The 11,997-nt window shown below is 39.8% G+C and overlaps 2 protein-coding genes across 2 annotated transcripts; one reads left to right on the top strand and one right to left on the bottom strand.

Moving 5' to 3' along the window:
- Positions 1-416: 416 nt before the first annotated feature.
- gfer (growth factor, augmenter of liver regeneration (ERV1 homolog, S. cerevisiae)) lies at positions 417-4,182 on the bottom strand. The gene is made up of 3 exons (XM_063186781.1): positions 3,790-4,182; positions 2,916-3,130; positions 417-918 (listed from the first exon to the last, which is right to left on the bottom strand). The coding sequence occupies exons 1-3, from the start codon at positions 4,081-4,083 to the stop codon at positions 756-758; spliced, it is 672 nt and encodes a 223-aa protein (XP_063042851.1). The 5' UTR covers positions 4,084-4,182; the 3' UTR covers positions 417-755.
- A 601-nt stretch (positions 4,183-4,783) lies between these two features.
- drg2 (developmentally regulated GTP binding protein 2) lies at positions 4,784-10,437 on the top strand. Its single transcript, XM_063186758.1, has 14 exons — positions 4,784-4,903; positions 5,496-5,594; positions 5,702-5,862; positions 5,970-6,059; positions 6,193-6,253; positions 6,351-6,441; positions 7,532-7,604; positions 7,721-7,811; positions 7,918-8,015; positions 8,875-8,951; positions 9,240-9,328; positions 9,632-9,690; positions 9,904-9,957; positions 10,074-10,437. Exons 2-14 carry the CDS (start codon positions 5,531-5,533, stop codon positions 10,158-10,160), a joined length of 1,095 nt encoding a protein of 364 aa, XP_063042828.1. The 5' UTR covers positions 4,784-4,903; positions 5,496-5,530; the 3' UTR covers positions 10,161-10,437.
- The last annotated feature ends 1,560 nt before the right edge of the window (positions 10,438-11,997 follow it).

The following is an 11,997-nucleotide window of genomic DNA, read 5'->3' as shown; positions in this document are numbered from 1 at the left end:
CTACAGCCGATCACGGTCTATTTCCTCGAGCTACAACATAGCCTACGTCTATATTGTTTTGAATGACTGGTCCAATTACTACAATCTTTGGCTAGCACTGAGGCTTAAATATCCTATCACACCGTATCGTGCATTCTATGATCATTCTGCGAAAACACCCACAAATCTGAAACGTTACTCTCCTATGATCTATCAGCGAACAAATTAGGAAAAAAAGACTTTGGGGATGAAAATGTATTTTCATTAGCAGGCAAGGAAATTGGCATTGATTTCATCAATGACAGTTTTAAAACATAGGCTGTTTAGGTATATTTCATGATTTTAACCCAATGGAATGGCAATCTTATCCAAAGCCTTCTGATGGGGCGCACTAATAGCAATTAGGTGGTCAAATACAGGCAGTTGGTCACTTATAATATGATATACATTCATTTATTTTCATTTCATAAAATATAAAGGAACACAATTAATATCACAGCTGGGAAGACAGACCCGTACATTTGAAAAAATAAATTCTGAGCATTATTCATGAAATCGAGGGGAAAGAAAACATACACTGTATTATACAGGGCAATTGGACATAATAACCACTTTTACTTGTCTTTTAGGCTTCCAAAAAAACATACATGAATCTCACAAATAAAATGTCACAAATATAACTGCCTCACTCACCATATTTAACCCCCCCCACACACACACACACACACACTCACACAACATCGTGCCCACCCCACCACCCTTCATCATCAAGATTCTCAGTCACAAGATCCATCTTTCCAGCCATCCCGCCACCGCTCATCAACCTTCGAGCAGTCGAACTCTGGCTTTCCTAACCGAACATTAATGTCATTGTGCAGGCGGCAGAACCACTGAGAGAGGTTGTGGCGGTTGCTGGTATCTGGTCGATTAGTCTTCAACCTGAAAGACAAAAGGAACCACTATGTAGGTTAGCACAGCATTCACAGGTGGTATAATATTCAGTAATGTGGATTCCATTGATTCCATATTGTGGAATATACACTGTGTGCAGAATTATTAGGCAAACAAGTTTATTGACCATATCGTCCATTTTATGCACATTGTCCGCCACCACCCTTTATGGACATGAACACCTATTGGATTTAAGCATTCCAGGCCATGCATATTTGTATAATAAGAGACAGTGTGATGGAAGGAGCCCAATACCCTATATCAGGGCATAATTATTGTGCATAACTATTAGGCAACTTTGTTTTCCTTCTAAGCAAAATGGGCCACAAAATAGATCTAACAAACTCTAAAAAGACTATAGACAATTTTGAAGTCTTCCAGAGGGATGTGGCTTGTCTTAAGATACTGGTCACATCCATCTAATGCAGTGTTTCCCAACCTTTTTTGTCTCATGTACCCCCAAACCTTTTCGTTGTACCATGAGTACCCCCTAACTCCTGTTTTACATTGCTTTTTTTCTATTCCAGTGTGACTATGATCCATACATTTGTTAATATTACCATACTTTACATAACATAATATTACCACAAAACTATTACCCTGCAGTGCTGTTATATTCTAGAACTGAAACCTACATCGAGTGTGCAGAAGAACATTGTATTCAGCACTCAGAGACATGACCAAGGTAAAACAGGCTGAAACCTGAAGACCACTCAACAAGAAACAAGAATGTCAAGAATGGGTCAAGAAATGTCTTTATCCAGTTTTTTCAATGGTTTTATGAATTAGTGAAAGTGACTGTTAATGGAACACGTAGATGAGCATAGATCAGTAGTGTACACACTCAGATGAGTTCCTGAGTTCCACTCAAATGCCAGCAGATTACTGCATAAATACCGTTGTCTTTTTAAAAGATGTTTTTTTTTTCCTCCTCCACCCTGTTTGCCAAGAGTCACTTTCCCAAGTCCATAATACCTTTGAAAACTCTGTCCCCAGATATTTTTAACCCAGTCTTTACTTAATTCACTTGTTGAATGGTTGACTGGTGACTTTGTTTGTTTTGATAGTTCTGTGCTAACGTGACCAACGTCTTGCCAATTTCAAGACAGCCACATCCCTCTAGAAGACTTCAAAATTGTTTACAGACTTTTCAGAGTTTGTTAGATCTATTTTGTGGCCCATTTTCCCAGAAGAAATTATTATTGCCTAATAATTATGCACACCTGCCATAAGGTGTTGGGCACCTTCGACCACACCCCCATCTTATTATACAAATATGCATGACCTGGAATGCTTAAATCCAATAGGTTTTCGTGTTCATATAGATTGGTGTTGGGAAATATGCATAAAAGACAATATGGTCAAAAAACATGTTTGCCTAATAATTCTGCAAACACTGTAGGTAACGATTGTTGTCTATCATGAGGTCATGTTCAGTATGTGAGGAAATGCTTGGGGTAGTGCACCTATTACTTGTTACAGTGTTTGTGGGATGTGAGTCAATGCTGCTACCTTTTTGAAATGAACCGTTTGTGTGAAAATGGTTGCCCTTGAAGGAGAACAGACTCCATGAATATGAACAGATATCAGGGGATGTAAAACGGCATTCTGTAGTACAGGAAGGAGTGGGGCTGCCTGTAGTCATCAGGCCAAAACATTTTCTTTTTTTTGGTTTCAGTGGTTCAATATTACAAGTTGTGATGATCATTATGTTAAAGGACATCCATCAAAGAGGAGTCCCGGATCGAATGTTCGTACAGTAACTTCAGTCCAGGAGGTAGATTTGCTCCTAAGTGAGTTAAAAAGGTCCGAGGCTTTCTAACACACACCACACCACACTGTGCTGACCATATACAGTAGACACCACGAGCGTAGATAGCTGCACTCTTACCATTTTGCATTTTATATTACGAAACCATCAACTTGTACCCACTGTACATCTCAAGAGAGTAGCAGATGGATTTACATCCCCAGCAAGCCCTTACCTTTCCCGTAAATCCTCAGCACATTCGTCACAGGGGAAAAACTTTGAGAAAAGGCCGATGAATTGTGTCATATCTTGCCGCTGGCTGGGGCTTGGGGACTCTGGATAGTAGGCAGCCATCGTGTGAAGGAAGGACCATGAACACTTGCCCAGTTCCTCTCTGTCCAGTGGACACTCCACTGCACTCTCGGCCTCAGTCTCTGTTGGTTTTGTCACCTGCAGAAATATCACATTTCAATAGCATATTACGTTACACAGACCTAGCAACGAAGCCCCACCCAATGAACTCACATAATTAATGGATAGAATGCAAAGACTGACTGAGGTCCTGATGTTGCTATTTTTTAATGCAGTTTTTCAATCAACTTTGTCCATCATTGGCAATTATTATTCTTAATAATTATTATGAATTATTATGAGTTAAGTAAAAAGAAAAACATAAATGAAGGTCCAAATAAAAAATAATGAGACCCTACTACACCACACATAGAATTGAATTTAAGTTGTATTTCCTGTTTGGCTGGTAGTGACAATTGTCTTTCTAAAAACAGGTCACCTTCAACGAGGATGTCAGAGGAAAGAAGAAAAATGTGACAACTGGAGCATTTAAGAAGTTTGTAGAAGCTTTTGTGTGATCCTGGATGTGACCGCTTGGCTAATGACCTGACAGACAGGTCAAGCTGATGTCTCGTTGCCTGTCATTTGTCAAATGTTACATCACACTTTGAAAAAGCCATTGGAAGTGTACTCTTTTGTGATTACATGAGGGTAAACGCACAAGAATAATTACACTAATCACTCTATCATCACAAAGCCTTGACTAGGCTTTTAATTGATAATGGAAACTTTTTGGAATGCACCAAGAAACCATTCACCTGTGCTGGGGTTGTCGGCGTCTTCTGTGTTTTCATCCATGATTTAAAATCTGTACATGCTCTGCACGGTTTCTTCTTTGCCTCCCCGGTCTTGTCTTGCCCTGTACCAGAATCTTCAGCCGGTTTACTTGGCGCATTGAACGGAAAGCCTTGAAAAGCAGCTGAATTATCCGCAGTTGATCTTGATCCATACGGCGCGGCCATGTTTATTCTTGCATTGTGGGATTGGTGTTGAACATAACTACAACGCGCACGATTTCCCGGTGGACTTAATGTAATGTAAACACGAAGCATATACAAGGGTGACTATTTGGTTACAACAATAATTCCATAACATGTGTCATGTAAGTGTAGAAGCATAATAACACGCAAGCTATATTACGCAAACAAGCACAAGACCAGAGAACCTCTAACAGGGAGAAGGCTCAGTCTCATTGGTTCCCATTGTAGCCAGTTAGCTTTGCATGCATAATGCAGTAACGAGCGTGGGCCAGTCCTTCATGTGGGAAAATGTATGGAATGGAAAGGGGAACCCATGCTAAATACATTGCTACTGCGATTTCCAGTCACAAATATCATCAACAAAACATTCCTGGTAAGCACTATGACTGTTGTTTAACAATAGGCTGTATTGACAAATCGCACAGGTGTGTAGTTTTACAGCAGGTTAGAAGATTTCAACCTGTACTCGCTAGCATCGCGCTAATGTTTATGGGTTTGGCCCCATAAAAATTGAGCTTTGTGACCCAGTATATAATAATCTAGTGGCGCAAAATAATCGAAACGCTACTCAAATGGGGTCTTATTATTTCTAGCTTCGAACTTAATATTAATATTTCAGGACAAAAAATTATAAAAAATCACAAAAATGATAATGGTAAAAAACTCCATTGACACCCATTCATTTTGCACTGTCCCGTGGTTAGGGTTAGCCAATTGTGGCTAACAGGAAGTTCCGTGAGTGAACAGCCACTGACAAGACGCTCTCTAGGAACCATGTGTCCACTGAAAATGTCATCGTGTTCCATACGGATGCCTTTGTAATCGGACCGGGTACTTCCGGTTTGTGATGTCAATTTTTCGGCATGCTGCAGAGTTCCACCTGAAATAAAGTGTAAATATGAAATTCCTTACGATGTATTGCCACCTAACGGAATGTGACTTTGTAACAAGGTCTCTTAACATCATGAAAGAAATGCTAGTTACGCGAACTCGGTGTAATTTAACGCGCGTTAAGCTTCAAGTGTAGTTTGTTAGCTAAGTTAGCTGTTCTTTTGCCACAGATTCCCAGATTGACGCTCCCAACTCAGGACGCTCCCATTTCATCTCGCTCCCACTAGCCAGACTATCGGTACCACCGCCATATGACGGAGCCAGTTATCTTGTTGATGTTAGTTTTTTGTTTCTAACCCTAAACCTAACCCTAACCATAACCATAACCCTAACCCTAACCCTAACCCCAAACCTAACCCTAACCCTAAATTGCTTGTATGTGGCAGTATATGATAATACGTGAAATATAATCGGGTGGGACCGCACGTCCGGGAGTGATAGAAACACCTGGGACCGCACGTCCGGGAGCGATCTCAGTTGGGAGTCTCCATCCGCTTACCTTGCCACATCTCAACTTGTTTAGCAGCCTAGGCGTTCACTGCGTTTAACACCCCCTGGTATATAATACAATTATACCAAATCTTTTTCTTTAGGTATCTGACGGTAGATCTTAAAGGGTCCAGCAACCATGGGGATTTTGGAGAAAATAGCGGAAATCGAGAGAGAAATCTCTCGTACACAGAAAAATAAAGGTGAGCGCATTGTCATTTTCTGCAAGTGGAAACCTGTGACAGAACCTTACGGAGATGGCTATGAGATCATTAATGCTTTTGCACGTCCTGTTAACCTGTCCTAACAGCTACCGAGTACCATCTGGGATTATTGAAGGCCAAACTTGCCAAGTACAGAGCCCAGCTGTTGGAGCCATCAAAATCAGCTGGAGCCAAAGGGGAAGGCTTCGATGTAATGAAATCTGGCGATGCCAGGGTAGCACTAATCGGGTTTCCATCCGTGGGTAAAGTAAGTCAACAATCATTGTGGTACTACAGGAGCCAGAATTATTTGGCATAATAAGTGTGGTTGTTATTGTGGTTTGCATGTGATTGTAATTGTACACTTTCCTATAGTCCACTTTCCTCAGCTTAATGACGGCGACTGAAAGTGAAGCTGCAAATTATGAGTTTACCACACTGACATGCATCCCAGGTGTCATTGAGGTGAGATTCACACATGGTTTTACACACACTGTCTCCATGTCTATACACCATCTCTGGCAACATTCTTTATGTCAGTATTTACATTTTGCTTTGTGTTATTAATCATAGTGTGTACTGTGCATTGTGTTCTTAGTACAAAGGGGCCAACATACAGCTCTTGGATTTGCCTGGAATCATTGAGGGGGCTGCTCAGGGTAAATAAATGGTTGAAAAAGAAATACATTTCCCTACATCTATAGACTCTTGTGATTGTGCGTTGTTTGCTCTTACCTTGTGCTCTGTTTTGTTTAGGTAAGGGTAGAGGCCGGCAAGTCATTGCAGTGGCTCGAACAGCTGATGTTGTTATCATGATGCTGGATGCAACAAAGGGAGATGTGCAGAGGTAGGTGTAGACATTTTTTGTAAGATACACACACACACACACACACACACACACACACACACACACACACACACACACACACACACACACACACACACACTTGCACAAACTTGTTGTATCCCACCTGTAAAATAACCCCACAGTTAAGTAACTTTTATTTTGAGTAACATAATTAAAAACAATAGCTATACACCCCACAATGTGTTGAGAGAGAATGAGAGTGGGAAAGGCTCTGATTTGTACATGAGGAAGATAGGGCCAATATGTTGCATGTGTAGAAAGCAGATGCAATCTTTGTATTGGACTAATATATTATACCAATGTTCTAATGCTAAGATAGTGTAAGTCTTTAAGTCCCATTTCAAGTTCAAGAGTTTATTTGCCATGTTAACAAAGTTGATAGGATTTTTTTTGCAGCATATCCCCCAACTTGCCTGGTTAACACCAGACCTAATCACAAGTGAGATTCTTTCAGATCAGAACGATTGTTTAGAACTAAAGGCAGTATGGAAGTTCCCAAGCTATTTCCCAACATCAAATCAAATCAAATACAAACAATGGACAAGACACACAGCTGCAAAGCACATACAATAAATTTAACTATGGTTTGACACAAACAGTAACCAGAGAGGGTCCCAGCAGACATTAGACAGCAGTTAAATTACAGATTATGCTGAGATAATAAAGTGCCATGTGTACATAGACTAACAGTCCTGGCAAATTGGAACTTTGAGTCAATCATCAATAGACTTTTGACAATATGAGACATTAAAACATTTCCACTAGATTGTTCTGTGTACTGCACACATTCCATAAATGCAGTAAATACAGAGAAAGAACAGGAGGATGAGTAGTCATCAGTAATTAAAAGCTGGTCACTATTTTTGCTTGTAGCAGGGTGGAAGCTATGAATGAATCTTGTTTTCTTAGTGTCACTGTCCACTCTGCTGCTCTATCTGCTTTGCTATGAGTGTATGTGCAGTGCTTATGCCCGTTTGCTCCTGATGTCTACAATGTGTGTTTGACCGTTTTTTGTACAGCTTCTCATTTTCCTTTTTCTGCTTTGTTTCGATTTGTGTTTTCCCCCCAGAGGGCTGCTGGAGAAAGAATTGGAGTCTGTTGGCATTAGGCTCAACCGTTGTAAACCAAATATTTACTTCAAGGTACTGTGTTTTGCATACTGTTAATACCACTATAGTACATGTAAAGCATTTAATGGTATAACGTCTTATTAGATTCTTTCCAGTAGTATACTGAATGTTGACTTTTATTCTTTTAGCCCAAGAAAGGTGGCGGTCTGTCCTTCAACTCGATGGTGCCGCTCACACAGTGCTCAGAGAAACTGGTGCAGCTGATTCTGCACGAATACAGTATCCTTTGCCAACTGCTCTGCAGCTAATGGCTACATGCATCCATTTGTGGTTTTGTTGTGTAACAGAGTCAAAGAATCGTTTATGCACTTAACACTTTTTCTAGAAATCTTCAACGCCGAGGTTTTGTTCCGAGAGGACTGCACACCAGATGAATTCATTGACGTCATCGTTGGAAACAGAGTTTACATGCCTTGCTTATATGTAGGTATCAACATTGACCTATAGCTCCTTCATTCAGTTCATATGATTTGACCAGCTGAAATGGGTCATTGTATGTCACATTAAACATTTTTGGCCTAGACCATCACAGATTTTAAATGAAGCTGGGTAAGCTTTTTTTAATGACAAAGTAGAACCCCAAAACTGTACTTGCCCAAATCTATCATCAGAAAGAGACATAAGTAGCCCAGCTGACACCCTGCCCAAAATGACCTAATATGGGCAGAGGGTCAGGTGGGGTACTCTTCTCTAATACTACTCTACTACTTATTTACAACAACTTATTTTATATGAAAAGTCAGTATATCTCTGCAAAGACTGATGAACAAAATACCAATGTTTTTTGAAATGTTAATGGTAGTATAGCCTATGTTTAGGGGGAAAGTATTTGCTATTCACACAGTGTTGATTGTTTAGTAGCAGTGTTTCAAACACTTTTATTCAATTACTCAAGAATCAAAGACAGACAGCCGTTATATATATTTCTACGTATTTCCATTTATTACGACTGTTATTTTCTGGACCATATTTTCTGATGGAGATGTCAAGAAGAGCTATGTACAGTAGGACAATATAATGTACTGTGTGGACCTTTTATGTGTGTGTTTAAAGTTTGATCAATTAAAAACTTGAATTTCAAAAAAAAAAAAAAGATTCAGAGACAAACTCTTCCGGAGATGTTAATGGTATTATACCCTAACTGTTGGACAACTTTGCCTGTGGTGTGTCTGAGCATTTCAGAGTGCTCTCGGAGTGGATTTTTTTTCCGCTGCTGTATAATGCTATAGGCTGGCTTTCCAGGTAATTTGTGACCTAGATCTGTGTGCTGCTTTGCTTGCAGGTGTACAACAAAGTGGACTGTATATCAATTGAGGAGGTGGACCGATTGGCCCGGAGACCCCACAGTGTTGTCATCAGGTAATGTGCTCAAATTACACGTTTTATTTTTACAACACAACCCGTCATAACCTGCAACGACAGGGGAAAATGCATGCACACATTCCCTATTTTCTGGTATTTTCCTCCTTAGTTTAAGTTATATATGCATGATTGAAGACTTATCCTTGGAAGACTTATCCTTTAGAATTAGATAAAGCGATGTTAAAAAAAGAAAGATTTATTCATGATAAAAATCCATCCGATTGGGATGGATTCTGCCATCGCTGTTATTCACAAGTTATGTGTGTGTTTCTTTGTCTTCATTAGCTGTGGCATGAAACTGAATCTGGATTACCTTTTGGAGCAGCTTTGGGAATATTTGGCCTTAAACTGCTTGTACACCAAGAAGAGAGGAGGTATGCTGTTTCATATTTATTCGTATTACATTTACTTTCATAACTAATACAGTATTTTACATTTAAGAGGTTAATTCATTTTAAAAAAAAATCCCTTGGCCAAGTCGTGTGAATGCCCATGTGTATGCATGCCTCTGCAATAATGGGTGTATTTGTAATGTACTACCACACTGTGTAAGACTCAGACATGGCGTTTGAAGCTGGAATTATACATTTTTCTTCACGGGCAGAATAGTACATCTACTTTGTATCATCTGACAAAACTAAACATAACATTCTCACCACTTTCTCTTTCCATTTTAGAACGACCTGACTTCGGAGACCCCATCATCATGAGACGAGGAGCATCAGTAGAACACGTGGTATGTGAAATTATATTTTCACTTAAAAGGAAAGAAAAAAGACAAAACTGGCATATTAAACAGGGCTGCTTAATTTTTTTTTACCATTCGTGAACTAAATTGGTGTTGTTTGAAAATAACATATAGCCAGAACTGTGAAGGCAAGATGCCAAGATGTGCTTAAGTTTTTCTTTATGTCTTCTTTTTTTTTAAATTTCACCTTGTATTTTGCAGTGTCACCGAATTCACAGAACGTTAGCCAGCCAATTCAAGTACGCCTTGGTGTGGGTAAGTCAGCACTTATGTTGTCCTCTTAAGTTATGGTTGTTTATTTCTCTTTAAAAGCATGCACGATTGACCTTTTGAAGACTTGTATTAACTAGTAAGTCATTCCTCTCTCCCAGGGCACCAGCACAAAGTACAGTCCCCAGAGGGTGGGGCTGACACACATCATGGAACACGAAGACGTTATCCAGGTGGTGAAGAAATAAACAGAAACTCAACTCCTTCACTGGCCCACTCCCTTCACAAGACGCTCTGGCCGTGGGGGACTCCAGAGGAATATGCCGATGAGCTGTGTTCATATATAGGCTCCAACGATAGTGCAGTGCAGGGTTTTGCAATTAAGATCTCTTAAAAAGTCAGATTCTGGACCTTTCTGAGCAGGTGAGAAATTATGGAAGTGAGAGCAGAGAAGTGCTCATATTTGACACATGGTGTGGTGTGTTGAAGAAAGACTGTATGAATAAATTTCCTTCTGATTTGGTTCTTTGACTGTAAAGATTTATTTTGTTCCGTCTCTATCATCTTCCATGATTACACAATATTCATAGTAGAGTCCCTGTGCACAACCACTGTCCAGGTGCTGGTGATGTGCAGTAAAAGTAATCCAAGTAAAGGACGGATGAATCACCACACACTGGTATTTTTTGCTGGTAGTTTATTTGGTGAACAACGCGTTTCGCTGTTGCGTCATCAGGTTCACTCTGAGGAAGCAACAGCGAAACGCATTGTTCATAAAATAAACTACCAGCAAAAAATACCAGTGTGTGGTGATTCATCTGTCCTTTACTTGGTGTGACTTGATGGTTGTTGTTGTGACTTGATGGTTATTTGTAATTGGAGAAAAGGTAAGAAGCACTGGTGGTTCTTTTCTGTCAGAGTAGACAATGTTGTTTATCTATAACAGGGGTAGGGAACCTCTGTCTCCAGGGCCGTTGGCTGCCCTTGAGGTTGTTTTATCTGGCCCCCGATACGATTTTAATGTAATGCAGCTTCACATGAAATATGACATATTTTTAAAGGAATATTAGAAATTACATTTGCAATACAATTAAGTTATATTCAGGGGTCCTAGGGAAGGTGGGGACTGTTTTAAAGGTAGCTGCCTTCAATATAGACCTAAAGTGCAGGGGGAAATCCTGGTTTGTGTTCATAATATTATAATATGGCCCTCGGAGGATTTTTACGGCCCTGGGATGAATTTGAAGTGGCCCCTCGAATGAAAAAGTTTCCCCACCCCTGATCTATAAAATGTACTGCACTACAAAGGCAATGTGGAGTACCAGTAACTCTGAACACTGAAAATGGCTTTCAAATATGTCCTACGTCAAAGCCAGACCTGTAGGTATGGTGTGGATTTTTTTTGGTGTACTTTATTAACGGGAAGCAGAACAATGTTTCTCTCCCCATTTGGCTTTGTAGGGCAGTATATTTGTCATGTGCACCTTTTGTAAAATAGAAAACTTTACTCTGAAGTAACTCATCCATCATGTTTTGATGCACATAGAGTTGAAATCATCAGTGTGTGTCAAGTGCAAAGAAGACCATAGCTGCATTCTGTGTAGAGAGGGAGAGTCAGACCAGCATCCACACAAGGTCAGTTCATTGACGACACCGTACACAAATCAGACATGCCAGCTGATAATGACACTAATTTCTATAAACATTTAAAGGGACATTGTGTGAGATTTTTTGTTGTTTATTTCCAGAATTCATGCTGCCCATTCACTAATGTTACCTTTTTCATGAATACTTGCCACCACCATACAATTCTAGGTATTCATTATGAGTGGAAAAATTGCACTTTTCATACATGAAAAGGGGGATCTTCTCCATGGTCCGCCATTTTGAATTTCCAAAAATAGCCATTTTTAGCTGCAAAAATGACTGTACTTGAACCATACTAGAAAATATTTGTTTATTACTTAGTAAACTTTCATGTAAAGATCAAATTTGGCAATAGGCAGCCCAGTTTCAATGAGCAGCATAGTTGCAGTAGCTTTTTTGACCATTTCCTGCACAGTGTCCCTTTAAATGTACATTGAA

Source organism: Engraulis encrasicolus, chromosome 2, assembly GCF_034702125.1.
Source record: "Engraulis encrasicolus isolate BLACKSEA-1 chromosome 2, IST_EnEncr_1.0, whole genome shotgun sequence".
Classification (NCBI taxonomy): domain Eukaryota; kingdom Metazoa; phylum Chordata; class Actinopteri; order Clupeiformes; family Engraulidae; genus Engraulis; species Engraulis encrasicolus.
This window is presented reverse-complemented; position numbering and strand designations above follow the sequence as displayed.